This window comes from Schistocerca gregaria, chromosome 1 (assembly GCF_023897955.1).
Source record: "Schistocerca gregaria isolate iqSchGreg1 chromosome 1, iqSchGreg1.2, whole genome shotgun sequence".
Taxonomy (NCBI): domain Eukaryota; kingdom Metazoa; phylum Arthropoda; class Insecta; order Orthoptera; family Acrididae; genus Schistocerca; species Schistocerca gregaria.
The window spans coordinates 759,743,325-759,769,963 of NC_064920.1; the positions used below are offsets into that span (position 1 = coordinate 759,743,325).

At 42.3% G+C, this 26,639-nt stretch overlaps 1 protein-coding gene across 3 annotated transcripts in view; it reads right to left on the reverse strand.

Annotated features, from left to right (window-relative positions):
- LOC126267979 (centromere protein I-like) overlaps positions 1 to 26,639 on the reverse strand; it is a 351,312-nt gene that overhangs the window by 303,260 nt on the left and 21,413 nt on the right. For all 3 annotated transcript variants that reach the window (XM_049973330.1, XM_049973337.1, XM_049973346.1), the window contains exon 3: positions 21,686 to 21,835. In XM_049973330.1, coding sequence (XP_049829287.1) covers positions 21,686 to 21,835 — 150 coding nt within the window. The remainder of the gene's footprint in view (positions 1 to 21,685; positions 21,836 to 26,639) is intronic.

Sequence of the window (26,639 nt, forward strand, 5' to 3'; positions counted from 1 at the left end):
TGTTGGATGGAGGGTATGGAACAGTAAGTTACCATAGGTTGAGGTCAGGATGATTTTGAGTGTGAAGAATGTGTCATAAGGATAACTCCCATTTTAGCAGTTCAGAAAAGATGGGGTTGGATGGCAGGATCCAGATGGCTTGGGTTGTGAAGCAGCCATTGAAATCAAGCATGTTATGTTCAGCTGCATGTTGTGCCATAGGGTGGTCCACTTTGTTCTTGGCCACAGTTCGGTGGTGGCCACTCATCCTAGAGGACAACTGGTTGGTAGCCATACCAATTAAAAAAACTGTCCAATCATTGCAGCAGAGCTGATATATGATGACTACAATTTCACAGGTGGCCTGAACTCTGATGGGGTAGGATAAGCCTGTGATAGGACTGGAATAGGAAGGGCTAGGTGGGTGGATTGTGCAGGTCTTGCCCCTGGGTCTTCCACAGAGATATGATCGCTGTGGCAAGAAGTCGGGATTGGGAATGGAATTGAAATGGATGAGGATGTTGTGGAGATTGGGTGGGCGACGGAATACTACTTTAGGAGAGGTGTTAAGGATCTTAGCATTTCGGGGCATAATGATAGATAATCAAAGGCGTAATTAAAAATATTGTTCCATCCCTGGATGGTATTGAGTGAGCACGGGAGTGCTCCTTTGTTGCTTCTTATTGGGGGTGGTGGGGGGATTCAAGGTGTGTGGGAATATGGTACAGGAGATCTGTTTATGGACTAGAGCTCCAGAACAATACCTGTCTGTGAAGGCCTTTGTGAGACCTTCAGCATACTTGGGATGGGAGTTCTGCAGACACATCATTCCCACGTAGCCAAGCTGTACAGGAAGGGTTTTTTTTTTTTTTGTGTAGAAGGGATGGCAGATGTCAAAATGCGGGTACTGTTGATAGCTGCTGGGTCAAATGTAGACAAAGAAGTGCATGCAGCCAACAGGGAGGAGGCCACTGTCCAGAAAGGTGGCATGTTGAGTTGAGGAGGACTAGGTGAAGCAGATGCAAGAGAAGATGTTGAGGTTGTGAATAAATGAGTATAGGTTGTCTAGGCCCTGACTTCAGATCATGAATATATCATCAATGAACTTTAACCAGACCAGGGTTTTGTGGTCTTGGGAGGTTAGGAAGGTTTCCTTTAGGTGGTCCAGCTGGTCTCACCATCCATTCACATGTCCCTTCATAAGAACACCAAACTTTCAGCAGAAGAAAGGACAGCCATATACAGCCTCAAAACAGTTCCTCATCTTGTCATCCTACACGCAGACAAATGTTCCACCAGTGTCATTTTGAATTAAAGTGATAGCTAGTGGAAGGCCTTTGCCAATTGTCTGAGTCTTCCACCTACGGACTATTCCAGAATGATCCCATCCCAAAATTCCAACATAACCTCCGATCCCTGATTAAAGCCTAAGGCCTTTCCCAGAACCCCTCCCCTGACTCCATTACCCTCCTCACCTCTCTGACACTCTGAACACTCACCTTCTACATGCCGACCAAAATCCACAAACCAAACAATCCTGGATGCCACATTTTCACTGGTTATTGCACTCCCACGGACAGAATTTCGGCTTTCGATGGCCAACACCTCCAACCTATTGCCCAAAATCTAGCCTTCAATGTCAAAGATATCAAACACTTCCTACAGCGACCCTCCACTATCCCCACCCCTTTACCTCCTAGATACCTAACTTGTCACTTTTGCCGCCACCTGCCTGTATGACAACATCCCTCATGCATATAGTGTAACCATTATTGAACACTACCTCTCCCAATGTCCTTCATACTCCAAACCACTACCTCATTCCTCATACAGCTTACTAATTTTATCCTAAAACACAACTACTTCTCCTTTGAAGCAAAGCTATACAAATAAATCTGTGGCATAGTCATGGGCATCTGCATGGCACCCTCCTGTCACCTGTTTATGGGCCATCTAGCAGTAACTTTCATAGCCTCCCAAAACACCTAGTGCGGTTCAGGTTCACTGATGATGTATTTATGATCTACACTCAGAGCCAAGACATCCTATCCTCATTCTTTCACAGCCTCAACACCTTCTCTCCCATACAATTCACCTGATCCTCCTCAAACCAATGTGTGCCACCTTCCTGTGTGGTGACCTCCTCCTCTCTGATAGCTTCATCCACACTAAACCCACCAAAAATCAAGAGTATCTGCATTTTGATAGCTGACATCCCTTCCACACAAAAAATTGTCTCCCATACATCCTGGCCACCCATGGACAGCATATCATCAGTGACAAGAACTCCTTTGCCCAGTATGCTGAAGGTCTCGCGACGGTCCTCCTAGACGGGCACTGTCGGCCAGACCTAGTCCACAAACAGATTTCCTGTGGCACATCCCCACACCCTCCAATCCTCTCATCATGCCCAATAACCAGCTGCGAATTAGCATCCCCTTCATCACCCTATACCACCTCGGACTGAAACAACTGCATCACACCCATCATCAGGGATTTGATCATTTATCAACATGCCTTGAAATGTGGGACATCCCACCTAAGATCCTTCCCGTCTCTCCTAAAGTGGTGTTCGATCACTCATCCAACCTCTAGAACATTCTCGTCCATCCCCACACCAGCTTTTATCCCAGCTCCTTGCCACAGCGATGACACCCTGTCGAAGACATAGTTGCAATACCTGCCCAATCTACCCACTCAGAATTTCCTATTGCAGTCCCATCATAGGCTTAACCTGCACAATCAGAGGCCAGGACAACTTGAAAGAACCTTGTCATATACCAGCTCGGCTGCAATCATTGCACAATTTCTTATACTGGTATGACTATCAACCAGCTGCCAATTAAGATGAACGACCACCATCAAACTGTGGCCACGAGAAACGTGGGCCACCCTGTGGCACAACATGTAGCTGAATATAACAAGTTTGATTCCAATGGGTGCTACACAACCCATTCCATCTGGATCCTGCCCTCCACCAATAGCTTTTCTTAACTGCAGAGATGGGAGTTATGAGTATAACTCATTCCCCACTCCCAAAATCATCCCAGCCTCAACGTACAATCCCCACACCCTCCATCCAACAGTTTCTGCGCCCTCTATTCTATTATCTCCTCCAAATTCATGTCCCCTTACCCTCATTGTGTGCTACTCTCTGCCAATGCACCCACCAGTTTTTTTCCCTTTAAGGTTCCTCTCCTTTTGCACTCCCTATTCCCCCCCCCCCCCTCCCTCTCCCACAGCTTCCTGAAACTGCATGTGGCAGCTTTGTCCTGCTACCATATAGTCCCTGCACACCACACCCTCACCATGCAGCACTGACTCCCTCCCTCTCACATACACAACCTGTTATCACTCCCACCTCACTCAGGATTGCTGTTGCTGTTTGATGTGACACAGTTGCATTCTTGCGAGAGAGAGAGAGAGAGCTGACATGTCATCTTTACGGCGAGGGGCAAATATCCCTTTCAGAATATTGCTGATATTCCAACCTAGACTTTCCATTGTTTAATGTGTAATGTTGTATTTCCTTCTTTTATAAGGCAACAATTTCTTTAATAATAAATCCCTATCATTTCACTTTTCACCATTTTTGTCCTTTAATTGTTATAGTGTCTTTTTTGTTGAAACTCTGGTGAGAACAGTCACATTTATCTTCCAGATAAAATTATTGTGATATCTGACTATTTAGACATGCGTTTCTTTTACTGGATGATTAGAGTAGGGATGTGGTTTTCCAGACACTTTTACAGCAATTGCATTTAATTGCATTTATTGTTTCGTCCACCATGCATTTTAATGCAGGTGGGATGTGGTGCAAAACTGTTTTCTTTGAAAGTGACTCTGGGATAATAGTTAGAACTTGGAATTGTAAGATACATAGGATTTAACAGCTGAAAAGAAAATCCTGACAAGATGTTCAAGCTTCCTTTGGTTCAATTTCTGCTTTGAAAAGTGAGGTCAGTTTTGCTTTGGTGTACTCCCCTACAGCTTCAGTAATTTCTCAGCTTTCTAGGTGCTAAAAGCTTATGAGCTGACTTCACTGACCACAGTTTATTAACAGGAGTAACACATTCCTCTACAGCTGTGTGACTCAGTGAATGAAATTGTTCCTCTATAGATGCAAAATCTCCATAATCTGCATCATGGAGATTTCCGTTACTGTCACTGTTGATATTCTGCCAAAGCATTTAGAACACAAAGTCATCACTGGAAACATCTTGACTTCAAAATGGACTCTTGAAATTAGTACACACATTACCAGTCTGAAGAAAGTCTTTTTTTTTTTTTTTTTTTTTGGTAGTATTAGATATCACTCTTATGGATACACAAATAGTCTGCACACTTCACTCTTCTGTGTCACCCGTCAAAAGGCATTTCAAACACAGTTCTTTCCACCCTAGAACTCCATTGGTCAGCAGAATCCTTACAGTTCAAGAATTATCTGGATGGTCTCAGAATTCCTAAAAGGCTCTGCACTTTAGAAAACAGTTGCAATACAGAAAGCAGCTATTGGGGGGGGGATCAAGGACAACAAAGAACTGCAACAAAGCAATTGGTAACAAAGAAACTACAGTAAAGAAATTAGCCATGCAAGTTAAAATATGAACATTGTTTATAAAACTTGTTCAATTGAAAAGTGGATGTTCTCTTTTTTAGGGAATGTACTATATGGTAATAGTCAACAGAAAAAAAATTCAAAATTTTTGGGATTTACATTTGTTGACACAAAATTTTTTATTAAATAAAAATCACACATATTTCCAAAGAGAGGACATCATTGTATTACAAAGTTATTGTCTTTTTTTAAAAAAGAAGAAGAAGAAGAAGAAAGAGAGAGAGAGAGGGGAGGGGAGGGGAGGGGGAAGAAAGAAAAGAAAGAAAGGGGGCAAAGCATCCTCCTTGGCAGCTTGTACCTCGGGCCGGGAATTTTCTTCGGAGTGGAAGTGGAGAGGGGAATTAACAGATTTCTTACTTGTCCTGAATTTTAACGTAAGTTAAATTCAACAATATCTGAGACTCTGAAGGTAAGACTTTTCCAAGGTCGGTCTGAAATGCCAACAATGCAGTTACACATATCAATTAAATAACTGTTGAAATTAAGCTTATCCTTTATGAATATTTTAGAACCCATGACTGTTAATTGAATTTAAATACATAAAACTGCAACCTGTCACTTTCTTAATAATAATTTATTATTCCATGAACTAGTTTTCGAACCTTTTCAGATTCATATTCAGATGTCTTCTGGAAGTTACATCACTATAAGAAGATGGAACACACATTCAGAAACCATCTGAAGATGAACCTGAAAAGGTTTGAAAACCGCTTCATGGAATATTTTAAAAAAAGAGGTGACTGGTTGCAGTCTTATGTATTCATAACTGTTAACATGCTTCAAGTGAGCATGGTGCTGCCTTCATGTAGAAGCTTGCCACTACAGGAGATAGAGTTGTGCTCAGTGGAATCCAATGTTTATATCGCATACTATCATGCAGGAAGTACTTGCTTTCAAGTTGTGATGAAGCAAGTTTAACAAATGAGGTTCAAAATGTTGCTCTGGCTTAGAAGTGATGCAAGGAGAGAAATTCTTGCAAACACTGAAAATGCATCAAAAAACACCAGTGTTGTCTGAATTCAGTTTTATAGCTTTCAAGATGTCCACAAACTGCACTAAGTTTCAGATAGATTGTATGGAATGACCTACATGGCACAGTTGCTGTATGTTACACCGAGAGGACCCAAATTTCTTGTTACATCATTTCTCCGTTAAAGAATGTCACAACAGTTCTCAAAAATGATGACCTCTTTGAGCAAAGCAGCACTGGATGTAATTCCTGAAACTTATCACACTTCTCATTACTGATATCTGTGGCCTTCTGACAGGTTCAGTGCAATTCCCAATCCAATATGAATGATGTCAAGAGTCTGGATAAGTGCTGGTGACGAGGCAGCAACAACATAGCTATTTTTTCCAGTTTTCTAGAAGTGCTGCCTTCAGTGACCCATTGTCCCAAATACACTGTGGAATGACAAGATTAGTAATATGTGAATATTTTATTGCATAGGCATATTGCAGGAACTTTCACATGCAAAATATGTTCTTATGTTAAATGAGGTGATAGCCAGACGGCCCAGTCAGTATTTATTCCCGTAAGCACAACTAATAAAAAAACACAAAAAAATGAGTATTTCTAGTTTTCACAACAGGTTATTTTTCAGAGTGAGGTGCAATGAGGGACAGATGAAAAGAAGAGAGCTAGCCCCACCACAACGTAAGTTAAATGTAATACGTGTGGTATAAGGAAAAATTGGAAGAGAAAAGTAAAACACAATACATCAAATGAGTTGGGAGGAGTAATATATTGCAGCAGAGAACATTATGCCAGTGCCAACTGAAATACAAAGTGAGGATGCCACAGTGGAGGCAAGGGAAAAAATAATAAAAGTAAATAATAAAAAGTAGAATAAATAAATGAAGTAGAACTTGAGCCCTAAGAAGAAAAGAAAAGGGTAAGATAATTGGGAGGAAGAAGACTCCAAGAGAAACGTGCAACAAAAAACTGCTTCGGAGTGGTTTCAGACAGTTGCCTTTCACTGCTCCCTGAACCTGGTGATGAATGGAAGGGTCCACATGACTCCTGTGGTTGAAAGGGGAGCAACTAGCCTCTTTACATAACCTCAGTTCAACTGATCTGCTTATTCCTGCCTTACTAACTACATTCCACATACCACTGTCACAGACTTCAGAGCTGAAACAAAAATCACATCAGCTCTGGTGGGCTATCATATCCAACCACTCATCTAAAGTGCACCATCCTACATAAAACTGATATGTCTTCAATGTATTCCCATCTCCTACCATCACAAATCTTTCCTGTTATCATCAATGCGACATCTGCATACAGAAACATCCAACACACACATGGCCTCTTTGCCCTTAACATTACTCCCAGAGCCTATTAGAACGTCTCCCAAAAATTTCATTTCTAATTGGATTAGGTGATTTCAATCTTAACCTTTTAACTTTTGAGGCCTAAACCTACAAAAAATTATGTGGATGGGCTTATAAACACAAATAAACCAATGTTATATCGATTTCTTTAAGGCTGCATGAAGGTTGTATTCCTTAACTGGTAGAATTCTCGAGTTTGTGCCGAGATCACATCGTAAAGGCTCCATTCCAGATAATTTTCCTTAACTCCCAAATTCACCCCTTGGCTTGATATAGGGTCTCGTGGAGCTCTCTGCAGTCTGAATTTAAGGCGAATAAGAAATCTTCTTTTTCCTTCAACAACTGAAACACTTTTCCCCTACTGAATTAAAATGTAGCCATTCTCTACATCACAAACACCCTTGTGGATGTTGAACTCCATCGTGTCGAGACTCTCAATGATCCTCTGACCATACCAAACCAACCAATAACCAAACAATGGAAAATCCAGGATGGAATGAACAACATAATGAAAAGGATAGTTGCTACACACCATATAGCAAAGATAATGAGTTGCAGAAAGGCACAACAAAAAGACTCACACACAATCAACTTTCAGCCAACAAGGCCTTTGTCAATATTTGACAGTGTCGGAAGTTCCATGCGCTTTCGCGGATGATGCTGTAGTATACAGAGAAGTTGCAGCATTAGAAAATTGCAGCAAAATGCAGGAAGATCTGCAGCAGATAGGCACTTGATGCAGGGAGTGGCAACTGACCCTTAAAATAGACAAATGCAATGTACTGCAAATACATTTATTGTATGATTATATGATAGCGGGACAAACACTGGTAGCAGTTACTTCTGTAAAATATCTGGGAGTATGTGTGCGGAACGATTTGAAGTGGAATGATCATATAAAATTAATTGTTGGTAAGGTTGGTGCCAGGTTGAGATTCATTGGGAGAGTCCTTAGAAAATGTAGTCCATCAACAAAGGAGGTGGCTTACAAAACACTCATTCGACCTATACTTGAGTATTGCTCATCAGTGTAGGATCCGTACCAGGTCAGGTTGGCAGAGTAGATAGAGAACATCCAAAGAAGAGTGACGCGTTTTGTCACAGGGTTATTTAGTAAGCGTGATAACGTTACGAAGATGTTTAGCAAACTCAAGTGGCAGACTCTGCAAGAGATACGCTCTGCATCGCGGTGTAGCTTGCTGTCCAGGTTTCAAGAGGGTGCATTTCTGGATGAGGTATCGAATATTTTGCCTCCCCCTACTTATACCTCCTCAGGAGCTCACGAATGTAAAATTAGAGAGATTCGAGTGCACGCGGAGGCTTTCCGGCAGTCGTTCTTCCCACGAACCATACGCGACTGGAACAGGAAAGGGAAGTAATGACAGTGGCAAGTAAAGTGCCCTCCGCCACACACCGTTACGAAGATGTTTAGCAAACTCAAGTGGCAGACTCTGCAAGAGAGGTGCTCTGCATCGCGGTGTAGCTTGCTGTCCAGGTTTCAAGAGGGTGCATTTCTGGATGGGGTATCGAATATTTTGCTTGCCCCTACTTATACCTCCTCAGGAGCTCACGAATGTAAAATTAGAGAGATTCCAGTGCACGCGGAGGCTTTCCGGCAGTCGTTCTTCCCACAAACCATACGCGACTGGAACAGGAAAGGGAGGTAATGACAGTGGCAAGTAAAGTGCCCTCCGCCACACACCGTTGGGTGGCTTGCGGAGTATAAATGTAGATGTAGGTGTAGAACACACATACATGCACGAGTCCACCCACTCACCCATTCACACCAGGTGGGGATAAGGAGGAGCCAGAGGTGGGGAGTGTGGTGGCACGCACAGCTATACAAACGCAATGGTCGGCTACCGTGGCAGAGTTAAGTGGCGCCTGCAACTTAGTGCCGGCGCATTCCGCCAGCCGGAGCTACAGGTGTTCCCACCAAACATTCAATCAGCCGCGAACTACGCACGCACACGAGCCTTTTTCCAGCATGGATGGTCACACTATGATATCACCACCCACCAGTCAGGGATCACCAATGGCTGCCAATCATCACTCCAGAATCAGTGGAGGAAAACTGCAGCCATCGCGTTAAATAGCCAGAAGAAAGGGAAACAGGCATCTTTCGACCCGCCACGGACTGCTGCCTGGAAGATACTTTGACGCAGCCATAATGTCCAGGTGCCACGTCTTCGCAATGCCGGCCATCGAGCCCGGACTCTGCACCCGTCTACTTCCTCGGCATCCGCCGGAAAGCGTCGAGAGAAAACCCGACAGAGGAACATAAATTCAGTTCAGTTGCTAATATTTCAATTCCATAAGGTGGCATATTATTTGGCTTGTTATAAAATTTTGGTAGGAGAAGAAGCCTTTTGTTTTCAAAGAATGTTTATCTTTTAGTAAAATTAAGCAGTGGCCTTCCTCCACCTAATAAAAATTTTTTGTTCGCACATGAGTGGCAATTTGTGGATATAACAGGGAGAGGGAGGGATAGCAGGATAGGGGTGAGCACGGTGAAGTGCTGCTGGGAGCGTGCAGGGAGGAGGTGGAGAGTGGGGCAACTAGATGCTGTCGAGAGGTTAGACTGAGGGCGGGGAGAGAGCAGGGGAGAGTTAGTGGAAAGGAGAGAAATAAAAAGACTGGGTGTGTTTGGTGGAATAAAGGGCTGTGTAGTGTTGGAATGGGAACAGGGAAGGGGCTAGATGGGTAAGGACAATGACTAAGGAAGGTTGAGACCAGGAGGGTTACGGAAACATAGGGTATATTGCAGGAAGAGTTCCCAGCTGCGCAATTCACAAAAGCTGGTAGTGGTGGGAAGTATCAAGATGGCACAGGCTGTGAAGCAGTCATCGAAATGAAGGACATCATGTTGGGTGGCGTACTCAGTAGCAGGATGATCCAGTTGTTTCTTTTCAACAGTTTGCCGGTGGCCATTCATGTGGACAGAAAGCTTGTTGGTTCCATGTGTGCACAACAAACCAAAAACTGTCTGTCAGCATGAATGGCCACCACAAACTGTGGACAAGAAACAACTGGACCACTCTGTTGCTGAACACACTGCCCAACACGATGTCCTTCATTTCAATCATTGTTTTATAGCCTGTGCCACCTGGATCATTAGCGCCAATACCAGCTTTTCGGAACTGCATAGGTGGGAACTCTCCATGCATTATATCCTACATTTGCATAACCCTCCTGGTCAAGACCTTTGTTAGTCATTGTCTTCACCCATCCAGCTCCTTCCCTGTTCCTATTTCAGCACTACACATCTCTGTTCCACCAATGCACCCAGTCTTTTTACTTCTCTCCTTTTGCACTAACCCCCCACCCTCCATCTAACTTCTTGAAAGCACCTAGCTGCCCCCCTCTCCACATCGCCCCTGCATGCTCCCAGCAGCACTTTACCATCTCCCACCCCTACCCTGCTATCCATCCAAGCCTTGCTGGCTGAAAACTAATTATGACTCAATCAGTACACAGTGACTTCTATTTTGACAGCTGCTACATCTTCCTTCATAATAGGTAGCCACAGTTCATGAATTTGCTTCAGTTTCAAATTCCATGACATTCACACCAGTAGCCCGTACCACATTTCTCTCCCCCCCTCCTGCAATACACAAGTGACCTTACCCACAATCAAGTCTTCCGCGCTGTCTCCCTCCATCCGCTGCTCCTTTTCCCCCCACCACAGTGAAGCTTACATTTCCGAACAACTCAGAAGCCATCCTCTTACCATCCAAACTGAAATGTCTTGACAGATCACTTCCTCAAGACTGCAGGCTGCAACTTTCACAACATGACTCTGAAATGATACAGTTCCTGCCTGATATCCACCCAATATACCAAGTGTTGTCTCTCAGCCGTCTCCTAACCTTTGCATCATCCTTGTTAAACTCTACAGACATTTACAGACCACCATCTCTGGCCAAACGGTACAATCCTTGCACTATAATTTTCTGTATAACTTGTCCTATGCTCCTATCCACAACCACTGACACTTATTTTGGCCACATCATTATAAAATATAGGTGAGTTTTTTTGGTCCAATGCAAGTTTAAGGTGAACTGAGATCCGAATGCTGCCACACTGAAAAATCTCATCAAGACTGGAAATCCCCCAATGTATATCTCTAAAAATTTGTCAAAATGTCTTTTAAGTAAGATAAGACTGTATTAAAAGTAGTATTGTAAATTTATATTAGTTATTCCTTGGACAGCTGTAAAGCACCCAGGACTAATGGTGAACAAGAAAGAAACGGAGCTAAAGAATTTGTAATTTCTATCATAGGTGAGCTGCTGCTACAAAACATATCAGACACGTTGGGAAATGTTAACATGACTAAATTTCATTCATATGTGGCAAAACTCAAATGGAAAAAAGGATATACAGAGCTTTGCTTCAATTGCAAATTAATTTACCTACAAGAAGATTTTGCTTGGTTAATGATTACTAACAAAAGTGGCATAGTTGAATGTGCTGATTTAAGAGTGGCAATAGCACATATGACACAGTAACTTGAAAAAAATTGTCTCTCAGAACTTTAACTATAGTCAACAACTTTTTCAACAATATATATATTCATTAATCAAACTCTGAGCAATACATCAATATTGTTAACATCTTTCAATTAAGTTGTGTTAAAACTCTATTTGTTTTTCAATATATTATGTACTATATTTCACATAAGAAGGGAGCTGTCACATCACTGTCTGAAAAAATGGGCTATGACCCATAAAGTTCAAAAACTATGGGTTACATCAATAATTTAAAAACAGGAGGGAGGGAGGGAGGGAGGGAGATTTGGGAGTTGCATCTTTTGAAAATAAGTATAGGACAACCCATCTGTCTCTTCACTAATTTCATACATTTTTAAATAGACTTTTTCATTCAATATTAATGTGGCATTTGACTTGTGCTGAAAACACTTTACGCCATTTTACACTAAAAAATCACTGACAATACTGTGCAGTAGAGAGCAGAAGATTGGTTGGTTGGTTTGGGGTATAAAGGGACCAAACCACAAGGTCATCAGTCCCTTTTTCCTGACGCAAGTAAGGCTAAACATACAAAAACACCCAAAGTATGTTTGAGAACGTAAAAGGGGGAAAAGGAATGGGGAACCACACCTACAAAGAAAACGAATGGAACGGAATAAAAGAGAGAAAGACAGAAAGAAAGAAAGGGGGGGGGGGGGGGGGGAGGAACATATACCACAAGGAAAAGTAGAAGAAGGTATTAAAACCATAGAGCAAATAGTCTGTGCTGACTGATTACAAGAATAAAAAGAGGATTAGCCAGCTACTGCAACACATTAAAATGTTCACCCCAAAAAGACAAGGCAAGATGAACACATGTAGTGAAAAGACAACCACCAAGACAAACAAATGCAAAGAAAGGGTGACAGAGTTAAAATACAGGGAGCGGGATGGCCTCGGAGAGAAGACTAAATGCCCACCCTTAGTGACATCGAGGTGGGTCCTCGCGACGGAGGAGGTAACCGTGCATCGACCATGTATGGCCAATGCGGAGTTGGCAGAAAAGCACAGAGGCCCTGAAAGAGGCCCGCATGGAGGACTTCCACACATTTGTAGTCTCCTTAATGGTAAGCAGTTTGTTGTGCATACTGACATTATGCCATTGCGTCTCTCACAGCTGAGGCGACGGTAATTCGGATGCTCAGAAGAACTGCAAATGTGTGCAACGTAACTGGTGAGGAGTTGTGCATGCCTAACCTTCAATGATGGACCCCGGCCTCTACCAGAATGCTGGTCACAGGACTTGCCCGAAAAGCTCCCATTGCCAGTTGAACGCCACAGTGGTGCACTGGATCAAATAAATGCAATACCGAGGGTGCTGCCAAACCATAAACCAGACTCCCATGGTGAAGGCGGGATTGAACAAGGGCTCTGTAGAGCTGCACCCTGTTGCTCAGGCAGCGGAGGGCACTGAGGTGCTGCCAATACTTCCGCTTCAGCTGACGAAGATGAGGAAGCCACATCAACTGGGCGTCAAAAACCAGTCCTAAAAATCGATATGTCTCCACTACAATGAGGGATCCTCATTAAGGTAAAGTTCTGGTTCCGGATGAATGCTACACCAACAGAAATGCGTGACACACAACTTCGCGACTGAAAACTGGAAGCTGTGGGCTAGAGGCCATGACAGCACCTTGTGGATGGCTCCCTGTCGGAGCCACTAAGCAACATCAGTACTGGAGGAGCAGTACATCTACATACAGAGAGGGTGAGACGGACGGCCCGATAGCTGCTGCTACACTGTTAATGGCCACTAAAAGCAGAGATACACTAAATACATGTGCCTGCGGGACCCCATTCTCCTGTATATAGGAGGAACTATGGGAGGCACCAACTTGGACACGAAATGTACAGTACGGAGCAATAGGAAATTTTGGATAAAAATCAGGAGCAGGCCCTGAAGACCCCAATCATATATTGTGGCAAAGATATGATGTCACCGGGTCCTGTGGTAAGCTTTTCGTACATCAATAAACACAGCAACCAGGTGTTGGCATCTGGAAAAGGCCGTTCAGATGGCAAACTCAAGGCAAACTAGGTTATCGGTGGCAGAGTGATCCTGGCGGAAACTGCCCTGGCATGGAGCCAGTAGGCCACATGACTCCAGGACCCAACACAGCCGCTGACTTATCATACGTTCTAACAGCTTACAAAGAAGTTGGTGAGGCTGATGGGCTGATAGCTGTCCACATCAAGTGGGTATCTGTTGGGTATGAGGACTAGAATGATGGTGCTCTCCTGCCATTGTGATGGAAAGACACCACTGCGCCAGACTGAAAATGACGAGGAAATGTCGCTTGAAGTCGGACGAGAGATATTTTATGATCTGACTGTGGATCCGATCTGGCCCAGGAGCTATGTCGGAGTAATGTACAAGTGCACTGAGGAGTTCCCACTCTGTAAATGGAGCATTATAGGCTTCACTGTGACCTTCAGTGAAGGGAAGGGCTTTACTTTCCATCCATCGTTTGAGAGTGCAAAAGGCTGGGGGATAATTCTCCGATGCGGAGGCCCGAGCATAGTGTTCCGCAAGTGCGTTGCGTCGGTAGATAACACGCCATTGATATTAATCCCAGTGACAGCTCCAGTTTCTGGTACCCACAAACACGTCTGATCTTTGTCCAGGCATGGGAAGATGATGTATGGCATCCAGCAGTCGAGACATACCTCGCTCAACATTCCTGTTTCCATCTTTCTATAAGCTGATGTACGGGAGCATTGATCCGTTTAAAAGCTACTAGGTCCTCTATGAAACGGTGTCATTTAAGTCGCTGTAGAGCTCGCTGACACTCTTTAAAGGCCTCAGTGATTTCCAGAAACCACCAAGGTACTGAAATTAGCCACGGGTACCCTAAAGAATGAGGGATCGCATTTCCTGCCACAGAAACAATCGTTCTAGTGACCACACCAATGGTACCATGTGGGGGAGATTCAACGGTGAAAGCAGAGGTGTAAACTTCCCCGTCTGCATTGCTTAAAGACCATCTTGGAAGATGTCCAGGGGGATGGTGCTGGGAGAGTGACAGGAAGATGGGAAAATCATCATGGGCTCTCCAGTGGACAGATGGGAGAAGTCCTGGGCTGCAGAGGGATAAATCAATGGCTGAGTAAGTGCCACGAGCCACACTGAATGTGTGGCAGCCCCAATACTTAAGAGGCAGAGATGGAGTTGAGACAGTAAGGTTTTGACATCTCTACCTCGGCCAGTATGCCCGGTGCCACCCCACAATGGGTTATGGACATAAAAATCTCCTAAAAGTAGGAAAAGTTTAGGGTGTTGATGAATCAATGCAGCCAATGTGTTCATATGGACTGCACCATCTGGAGGAAGGTATAAGTTGTAGACAGTTATTTCCTTTGTCGTCATCCTCTTGACAGCCACAGCTTCAAGAAGGTTCACTGCATACTGAGTTCAGGACAGACATGAACTCTACCTGACACACTATTATATTCACTACAGTTCTTGTAATATCCCCTATAGCTGCAGAGGGCAAAGGTCTGCATTGCCGGGAACCAGGTTTCCTGGAGGGCAATGCAGAAAGCAGGTGTAAAGCTCAACACTTGCCGTAGCTCAGCCAGGTGGTGGGAAACACCACACCAATTCCACTGGAGGATGATGCCATCATGAGTCTGGGAAGGCATGAAGCATGTAAGGACGGAGGTTATGCCTCAGGGCCACCTCCTGCCACTGACTGAGTATTTGTATCCATTTCTATTGTGGATGAGGCATCAGTGAGATGCAGGTCCTCAAGGGACGCTGAGATCTCCACCTCATCCTCAGGTGCAGAACTGGTATGGAGTGGTGGAGCTGGGGACACTGAAGGGCCCTTTTTCTTAGCAGACTTCTTCGATTGCTTACCCTCTCACTTCTCTTTATGGGCCTGCTGGGAGCACTTCTTTGAAGTAGCTTCAGGCATGGAGGAAGACCATGAAGCTCTTCGACCAGCAGCTTTTGGCTGCCACTGGCGAGTATCCACTGTGGCATTAGTGGAGACCTTGAAAGAGAGGTTCCCAAGGGACCCCTTCCACACAAGAGGAGCCGGAGGAGGCTGTTGCTTCTCCGGCTGGGGGCAGTGGACCGATGTCCCCTGCATTGGAGGGGGGGAGGGGGCGCTTGCTCCCGAAGTAGGTACTTTGGGAGAACAGGAGGAGATTTTCCCCCTACCACCAAAAGGGCAGATGCATTCCGGCGGCCCAGACAACCCACTGTTCATGGCACAGAATGTGGCACGACTAGTACTTATGTGACAGCGACAGTAATGTAGCTGCAGCATATGTAGACATCAACCGAACGGAGTGTAATCGTTCAAATTTACGTTAAGCTAAGGGTAAGTCAACCGGTCCAGGGTCTTGTACTCCATGATTTTCCACTCCTTTTGGAGCACTGTGCACTCTGGCGAGTGGGGAGTGCTTCTCTCCACAGTTGATACAAGTGAAAGGAGGTGCACATGGAGTATCTGAATGCAGTGGACGCCCGCTGTCTTGACACGTGGCACTGGAAGTGCAGCGGAAGACATGTGCCCGAATTTCCAGCACTTAAAGCACCACATAGGGGGAGGGACATATGGTTTAACGTCACAGCAGTAAACCATGACCTTGGCCTTTTCATTGAATCACACTCAAAGGCCAAAATTAAGGCACCAGTAGCAACCCTGTTGTCTTTGAGTCCCCTGTAAACACACCGGATGAAATGAACTCCCCACCATTCTAGATTGGCGTGGGGCTCATAGTCAGACTGCAACAGGAGGTCGTGAGGGAAAATAATCCCCTGGACCATGTTGAGGCTTTTAAGGGGATTGACAGAAACAGGAATATCACCCAGCCGGTCACAAGCGAGTAACACCCGGGATTAGGCTCTGGAGGCTGTCTGAATCAAGACTGCGCCGCTTCTCATCTTGGACAGTGCTGTCACTTCCCAAACTTATCCTCAAGATGTTCAACAAAAAATTAAGGCTTCGTAGGTAGAAAGGAGTCCCCACGCATTCTCCAACAGCCTAAATACTGAGATACTCAATTTTGCCCTTGTTAGAGACTGCTGACGCTGTATGGTCAGCAGCAAGAGATGCCTTAGTCCGCTTCATTGCGGGTCATTCACCCACTCTGATCAGGGGCTCCCCCTTTGGGCACCACACAGCCACAGCATCTACTCCTTGGGATATGGGGGGAATTTACGGCTCAGGCATCAGCAGTGCCAGCCCTGCGTTGTCAGGGGGCTACCACCAAATGGGTACATGACGGCTCCACTACAACAGACTGGCTACCATGCTGGATATTGGGCACAGAGAAATCCAATATTGTTATGGGAGCGAAAGAGGACAGGAGACAACGGAAGAAGATGACATATGCCAGAAAGTGTCCTCGCCCATATAGTAGAATTGCAGGTGGAGATGCAAAGCCATGATGACAATAGGTTCAGGAGATTAAATCTAAGGGCACTATGGACAACTCGTGCACCACGTAAGGCATCCTTCCCCATATGGCCCGCACTTCTGTAGAATTAGGAAAGTGGTAGGTCAAACCACAAAATGGGACCTGAACTGATAAGGCTAAAAAGTGTGAGACTCCTTTTAGTCACCTCTTATGATAGACAGAAATACCTCTGGCCTATTCTAACCCCCAGATATGCAGGGGGGAGAGCAGAAGAAAGTACAACAATTAAAGTACTACTTTACATTTGGCCTGACGCTTACATTCAGCAAATTTCAATAACATTATGTTATCTCCAGAAACTTCATCTTTAAGAAAAGAAAGAAAGGGCATGGCTATTAAGGGTCGATTGTATAAAGCAGCTCATCTTATGACTAGCGCAGAGTAAGTACTCTTATCAAGATGAACTCTGAAATCTGCATTGCATAAAATTTAATTTCAAATTTTATTGCTGTTAACTAGGATCATCTATGACACAAAATTTCATGGATCAAGGCAAGTGCAACTGCGATCATCAGTTCAAAATCTAGTGACATTACAAAACTACAGTTTTGTTCTAACCACATACATGTTGAAAAGAAGCAAATACTAAAGAACTTGTCATTAATGCAAAAATATGTAAATAAGCCTACTCTCATTCTGATGAAGTTCAAAATATTCTTTTCGATCTAGTTTTCAGAAAACTTGTTCAAAAGTATTTCGCATTACTCTCCCCCCACAATGAATCCATAGGCATCCAAGTCTATAATTGGTAGGTTAAGTCACCTCTAGTTAGTACTGAATGATCTGGGTACTTGCGCATTATCGACCATAGACTGTCTTTCAATGACTCTAGAAATGTCACAGCGGATTCAGGAGGCTAGTAAAAACATCCAGCAATTAACTTAGTTTCACCTACGCCTGTTATACGTGACCAGATAGCTTCACTGTTGTACTCCACTTCAACCTGAATAAAGACAATATTTTTGTCAACTGCAATGAACACTTCCCCTCCTATGGACTCTAATCTGTCTTTCTGATATACATTCCATAACCGGCTTAATATCTCACAGCTTTCCAATTCAGGTTTCAGCCAGCTCTGGGTTCCAAGAATAATTTGAGCACAGGAGCTTTCCTAGTTGGGAACTTTTTTTATGAATACTTTGACAGTTATTCTGAAAAAAATTTGACAGTCTAAGTGTCTACCCTAAACATGGTCTGACTTCCTTTGCTACATATCGATTGGCAAGTGTTCATCTGAGTACATCACACTACCGTTAGCCTAAAAAACCTTCGTGTGCACTCCACAAGTACTCTGCTAACAGAGTAGTTGCTTCCTTTGTGTAGTGCACTCCTGACCTATCAATGGGAGTCCTACAAAACCCCACCCAATAACGCAGGTCTAGAAATCTGCAGCCAAGACCATCACAGAGTCCATTTGAAACATTGTGAGCTTGTATTCCACCTCTAATCACCTAGATGTCGGGAGGATGTTAAAGCCCTACCTACCTACCTTCCTTCCTCCTTTATTTCTTCCTTTCTTCCTACTCCGAAAAAAAAATAATATTACTGCTACATATTAATCTACTGTATGTTATGTTGTTTGAAAAATTGAAGTAACTTGACTCTTTTCAGTATCAGAGGTTGAGCAAGCTTCTTCCGTAATATGAATCACTTACAATTTCTCTTCCAAAAATATGTTGCTCAGGACCTTTAATATTTCCGTGGGTTATTTTAGGTTCTCATGAAAAAATTAAAAATTATTATCTGTTGAAGAGAGAATCCATGCTTTGAGGGTTATTTTGGAAAGAAAAGCCATTGCTTTTCGTTCATGCGATATTCAATATAGTGGTTGTGTTTTATTATTATTATTATTATTATTATTATTATTATTATTACAATATAAACTAGAAAGATGTAAATATACTTTTTGTCGCATCCTGGTGGTTTTATGTAAAGCTATGACATTTTTTATTTACTTATTTATTATTTTAACAATTCTTATGCTACTGAGCAGGTAAACACAAAACATCACAGAGTTTGGATGATAAATAAGTAAATGGTCCTTTATCTCCAAAATATTAGCACATGTTTCATGCCATCACATTGTTAAAATTGACAGAACTTTTGAACTTTGAAATGCCATGAAATGGAAACAGAGGGAAATGAAGAGCTAAAATTTGCCATGGTTACTTATCTCAATAAAGAGAACAAATTCGCAAAGTTTCATGCAAATCTATGATGGTAGGTGAGAAAATGATTTTTTTTTTTTTTATAATTGAACACTGGATGATTCATATGTAATTCAATTAGCAAAGTGATACTTATCAATCAGTGATCGCATGAAGACTGGTTCAGTGGCTCAATGGCTGCATCCTGTAGTACAGTCCAGAGGAACGCGAGTCCTTGGAACTGTTTTTTTCCCCCCTTGCCACTCCTTTCACATCTGGCAATGTTTGTTAATTTGCAAAATGCTGAGTTGTTGAAGTTATGATTAAAAGTAAAAATATGAAACTGTATTTGTTAAGAGAAAAGTTTATGAAGAAATTTCAATGCCATCACAAAATGAATCAAAAAGAAGTCACATTGCAATGACGGCAGTGTTTATTAACAACATATCTGCATAAAAACAGTTGAAAAATTGAAAAAGATTTACAAAGGGTCTGAAAATCCAATTTTCTTTTCATATCTTTAGTTCTAGTTCTTCACTACGTACCTTAAATATTATCAATCTTCATTTTTTGCAAACATGTACTTACTTTTATTTAATGTTTGTATTCTAAAACTGGTTTTGTATTCTAAAACTGGTATTTCACATTGAGAACAATTTCTTTTTTGTCTTTTCTTTCTTAATTTTGTGGATATGTGTGTGACCCCATAGGCCCTATCACATGTTGCTCATTTGCCTATCACTAGAGGTTACATTCAGTTCAAAACACGTCACAGCTATCTTACATTACAATTCTTACCAGCTCAATGTGAACACACACTCCTTCATCTTAATTTTCACTGTCGTCAACAAGGACAACAACATTTTCGTTTGAAGTTACAATGGTCTACTCATTTACTGATACTGACAATGAAGTGCAACCTTCAGAGTTATTTCAATTTTTTCAGAACACGGAATGAACAACGACATAATGAGTAACATTATACACTATCTTTTAAAACAGCAAATTTGTCTCAAAAAAATTAGTGCGAGCATATTAATATGTATATGAGCCATCATGTGTAGATTCGGAATGAAAATCCACATCAGTATCACAACAGTTGGAAATAAGAAAAAATTGTTGCTTCAGAGCTGCAATCAGCTACTGTCCATTTACTGTAACAGCAGGCCTGACAAATTATTGCCTCTAGTTTCATGGACTTCAGCCTTGAAAAGTTTTGACAGCGTTTTGGGTTGATTTTACACACCACATGTAATTACTTAAAGATGGAATGTAATATAAGGCGCGTTCGAAAAGAAACGAGTTGGAGGCATAATTACAGAAACATGTTAGAAGTATTGACCCTTGCTGTTGAGACACTTCTCTCATTGTGACACAAGGCGGTGAGTGGCTGTCTCATAAAATTCCCAGGGCTGCAATGTTAAGCAGTTCCACACGTACAGCTGGACGGTGTCATCCAAGGTGAATTGTTTGCCCCTCAGAGCCTTTTTAAGTGGACCAAAAATGGCATAATCACTGGGAGAAAGGCCCAGACTGTGTGGAGGGTGGCCAAGAGCCCCCCATTTGAATTTCTGCAGGAGTGCCGCGACTGTGTTGGCCGTATGAGGCTTTGCATTGTCGTGGAGCAGAATGACCCCACAGGTGAGACTGCCTAGTTGTTTTGATTTGATCGCTTAGCGAAGGGAGGTCAATGTTTGTGGGTAACACTGGGCATTCACTGTTGTCCTGTGCTGCACGCTGTGAATCAGAAGGGGGGCATTTTTGGTCACCTTAAAAAGACTCTGAGGGGCAAACGATTCACCTCGGACGACATCGTCCAGCTTTACATACAGAACTGGTTAACATCACAGCCCTGGGAATTTTATGAGACAGTCATTCATCACCTTGTGTCACATTGGGACAAGTGTCTCAACAACCAGCGTCAATACTTCTAAGATACAGGTACTGATTTCTGTAATTATGCCTCCAGCTTGTTTCTTTTTTGAAAGCCACTTATAATTGTACATGGTTGCATGAAATTGTATCTTGTCATGTGTGAATGCTTTCTTGGTTCTTTTCTTTACATTGTCATAACAAGTTTTTCAAATTTTTCTAGTTATGATTTGTCCCTCTGTGAGTTAAAGTCAATGGCACATCTTTCCTTTGGTTGGCCATAGTAACTTCCAGCCAAAGCTCCATAAATGTTTTGATAGCTAATTTTAATGGTGTTGCAAAGTGTGTTTCATGCTAATTTAGATCATCTTGTTCAGTTGATCCAAGTTTATAGAGTTCCACAACAGAATGGATTCCTGAACTTAAGTTCAATTTATGAACTAAGGCCAAAAGTGAACCCCCATCACCAATGTCTATATAATCAGCCAACTGTTTCATAATTAAATCTTTTACATCATTAACAAAATAATGGTTCAAATGGCTCTGAGCACTATGGGACTTAACATCTGTGGTCATCAGTCTCCTAGAACTTAGAACTACTTAAACCTAACTAACCTAAGGACATCACACACATCCATGCCTGAGGCAGGATTCGAACCTCCAACCGTAGCAGTCACGCGGTTCCAGATTGAAGCGAGTAGAACCGCATGGCCACACCGGTAGGCCATAATTAACAACAAATTATACTAGTCACCCTTTTGAAAACTCACCAATGAGCCACTGGAGGACAGCAACACTCTTTTTAGCTGGTTCAGATACGTGTTTCATGAGCATCCAGACAACAACAGTTTGTATGTGTTCTTTCTGCACAGTTGTCTCCGGCACAACACAATGCAGAAGTTTCTGGAAACGCTTTATAGCTGGGCATAGAAAACAGTACAATTATTAAGAATGTACTTCTCTAACATAACATTATAACAATTTCATATCATTATTGTACAAAAAACAGTGTCTTTATTTTTGTTTTAACCATTCATGCTGCAGCATTCATGTGCTACCTTTAGTAGGTTTTTACTCATTATTCTATCTCTAGTATTGTCGAGAGTAGTTTCCTGCTGTTAGTTTTATATGTACCATACTTTCACAGCCTGTCAAGATTTCTGATTCTGTTTTTTTGTTTACTATAATATTAGACATGTTAAAACACTTATTTTGTTTGCTGCTGCTGTTTTAGTAGTTACATAACCATTTTATTTTATCATGAAAACACAAGGTTCCCACTGCCAGCTTGTGTGTTAATATAGCTAAAAATAAAACTGTAACAACAACTGTACTACAAAAAATACATTCTACCAGTGACTGAAAACCAATAAACATTCCAGACAGGCAGATGAAATGGGCTAACAGTGACAACTGACTTAACTCACTAGTAATTTTGTTTCTTATTCATGTTTGTCTATTTTTTCCATCTCTGTGCATTACTACAACTATTCTACTAAGATACATGAAAGAAGTGACAAATGTTAGGGATAAGAAATGGTAACTTTGATTGAGTCAGTGGCCCAAATTTCAAATTCTTTCATCTAACACAGAAAGAGAAAGCTACCCTCATGAACCATGGAACTTGCCGTTGGTGAGGAGGCTTGCGTGCCTCAGCGAAAAAGATGGCCATATCGTAGATGCAACCACAACGGAGGGGTATCTGTTGAGAGGCCAGACAAATGTGTGGTTCCTGGAGAGGGGCACCAGCCTTTTCAGTAGTTGCAGGGGCAACAGTCTGGATGATTGACTGATCTGGCCTTGCAACACTAACCAAAACGGCCTTGCTGTGCTCGTACTGCGAACGGCTGAAAGCAAGGGGAAACTAAAGCCATAATTTTTACTGAGGGAATGCAGCTTCACTGTATTGTTAAATGATGATGGCGTCCTCTTGGGTAAAATATTCCAGAGGTAAAATAGTCCCCTATTCGGATCTCCGGGCAGGGACTACTCAAGAGGACGTCGTTATCAGGAGAAAGAAAACTGGCGTTCTATGGATCAGAGCGTGGAATGTCAGATCCCTTAATCGGGCAGGTAGGTTAGAAAATTTAAAAAGGGAAATGGATAGGTTGAAGTTAGATATAGTGGGAATTAGTGAAGTTCAGTGGCAGGAGGAACAAATCTTTTGGTCAGGTGAATACAGGGTTATAAATGCAAAATCAAATAGGGGTAATGCAGAGTTGGTTTAAAATTGATTAAAAAAATAGGTGTACGGGTAAGCTACTACAAACAGCATAGTGAACGCACTATTCAGATAATGAAGGGAGACGAAAATTTAATAGTTGTGGGTGACTGGAATTCGAGAGTAGGAGAAGGGAGAGAAGGAAACATGATGGGTGAATATGGATTGGGGGAGAGAAATGAAAGAGAAAGCCGTCTGGTACAATTTTGCACACAGCATAACTTAATCATAGCTAACACTTGGTTCAAGAATCATAAAAGAAGGTTGTATACATGGAAGAATCCTGGTGATACTAGAAGGTATCAGATAGATTATATAATGGTAAGACAGTGATTTAGGAACCAGGTTTTAAATTTTAAGACATTTCCAGGGGCAGCTGTGGACTCTGATCACAATCTATTGGTTATGAACTGTAGATTAAAACTGAAGAAACTGCACAAAGGAGGGAATTTAAGGAGATAGGACCTGGATAAACTGGCTAAACCAGAGGTTGTACAGAGTTTCAGAGAGAGCATAAGGGAAAAATTGATAAGAATGGGGGAAAGAAATACAGTAGAAGAAGAATGGGTAGCTCTGAGGGATGAAGTAGTGAAGGCAGCAGAGGATCAAGTAGGGAGCCACTTGTATGAATATCAAGAGCTCAGATGGAAACCCAGTTCTAAGCAAAGGGAAAGCAGAAAGGTGGAAGGAGTATATAGAGGGTCTACACAAGGGCGATGTACTTGAGGACAATATTATGGAAATGGAAGAGGATATAGATGAAGATGAAATGGGAGGTACAATACTGCGTGAAGAGTTTGACACAGCACTGAAAGACCTGAGTCGAAACAAGGCTCTGGGAGTAGACAACATTCCATTAGAACTACTGACGGCCTTGGGAGAGCCAGTCCTGACAAAACTCTACCATCTGGTGAGCAAGATGTATGAGGCAAGCGAAATACCCTCAGACTTCAAGAAGAATATAATAATTACAATCGCAAAGAAAGCAGGCGTTGACAGATGTGAAAATTACCGAACTATCAGTTTCATAAGTCACAGCTGCAAAATACTAACGTGAATTCTTTACAGACAAATGGAAAAAAACTGGTAGAAGCCGACCTTTGGGAGGATCAGTTTAGATTCCGTAGAAATATTGGAACACGTGAGGCAATACTGACTCTACGACTTATCTTAGAAGCTAGATTAAGAAAAGGCAAATGTATGTTTCTAGCATTTGTAGACTTAGAAAAAACTTTTGACAATGTAGACTGGAATACTCTCTTTCAAATTCTGAAAGAGGCAGGTGTAAAATATAGGGAGCGAAAGGCTATTTACAATTTGTACAGAAACCAGATGGCAGTTCTAAGAGTCGAGGGACATGAAAGGGAAGCAGTGGTTGGGAAGGGAGTGAGACAGGGTTGTAGCCTCTCCCCGATGTTATTCAATCTGTATATTGAGCAAGCAGTAAAGGAAACAAAAGAGAAATTCGGAGTAGATGTTAAAGTCCATGGAGAAAAAATAGAAACTTTGAGGTTCGCCGATGACATTGTAATTCTGTCAGGGACAGCAAAGGACTTGGAAGAGCTGTTGAACGGAATGGACAGTGTCTTGAAAGAAGGATATAAGATGAACATCAACAAAAGCAAAACAAGGATAATGAAATGTAGTCGAATTAAGTCGGGTGATGCTGAGGGAATTAGATTAGGAAATGAGACGCTTAAAGTAGTAAAGGACATTTGCTATTTGGGGAGCAAAATGACTGATGATGGTCGAAGTAGAGAGGATATAAAATGTAGACTGGCAATGGCAAGGAAAGCATTTCTGAAGAAGAGTTATTTGTTAACATTGAGTATAGATTTAAGTGTCAGAAAGTCGTTTCTGAAAGTATTTGTATGGAGTGTAGCCATGTATGGAAGTGAAACATGGATGATTAATATTTTGGACAAGAGGAGAATAGGAGCTTTCGAAATGTGGTGCTGCAGAAGAATGCTGAAGATTAGATGGGTAGATCACATACCTAATGAGGAGGTATTGAATAGAATTAGGGAGAAGAGGAGTTTGTGGCACAACTTGACAAGAAGAAGAGACCAGTTGGTAGGACATGTTCTGAGGCATCAAGAGATCACAAAGTTAGCACTGGAGGGCAGTGTGGAGGGTAAAAATCGTAGAGGGAGACCAAGAGATGAATTCACTAAGCAGATTCAGAAGGATGTAGGTTGCAGTTAGTACTGGGAGATGAAGAAGCTTGCACAGGATAGAGTAGTATGGAGTGCTGCTTCAAACCAGTCTCAGGACTGAAGACAAAACACACACACACACACACACACACACACACACACACACACACATCACTTGGTTATTTCTGAAAAGTAAGCACTACAACTAGCCATTAATGAAATGAAGATACATTGGAATAGCAGATATGGAGAAATGGGGCATGGTATACCAGGAGTAGGCAGAGGGCAGTAGATAGGACACTGACAACATCTGCATCTACATCTACACTCCGCACGTCTTTGTGTCACTACTAGTTATTCCCTTTTCTGATCCACACGCAAATAGAGTGAGGGAAATACGACTGCATATTTGCCTCCATAAGAACCCAATTTCTCTTATCTTTGTGGACCTTATGCAAACTGTACATTGGCAGTAGTACAATAGCTCTGCAGGCAGCTTCTAATGCCGCTTCTCTAAATTTTATCAACAGTGTTTTGTGAAAAGGAAGTTGTCATCCTTCCAGGGATTCCCACTTGAGTTCACGAAGCATCTCAGTAATATTTGTGTGTTGATTGAACCTACCTGTATCAATTCTAGCAGCAAACCTATGAATTCCATTGATGTCTTCCTTTAATCAACCCCGGTGCAGATCCCAAACATTCAAGTAGTACTCAAAAATGGGTCACCCCAGTATTCTATACCAAGTCTCATTTATAGATGAGTTACGCTTTCTCAAGATTCTCCCAATAAACCACAGCAGACCATTTGCCTTCACTACTGTCCTCACATGCTAATCCTATTTCATATCACCTTGCAACATTACACCTAGATATTTAACCAACATGTGTTTCAAATAGGACACTACTAATGCTGCATTTGAACATTAAGAATTGTTTTTCTGCTACTCCCCTGTATTAATTTACATTTTTCTACATGTAGAAAGCAAACTGACATTTAGCACATCATCTAGAAATTTAGCACACCTACTAGACGTTCATCCAAGTCATCTTGTACCCCACTAGAGTTACTCAACACTGACACCTTCCTGTGAACCACAGTGCCAATTGCACAAAGTCACAGATTCCTGCTCACCCTGTCCACCAGATCATTTATTTATTTAGAGAATAAGAGTAGTCCTACCACATTTCCCCGGAGTACTCCTCTGTCTCTGATGAACACTTTCCATTGAGGACAGTGTACTGAGTCTACAACTTGGGAAGTCTTTGAGCCACTCAAATATCTGAGAACCTATTCTGTTTGCTGATACCTTTATTAAAAGTCTGTCTCCAGCAGGACACAATATCAAA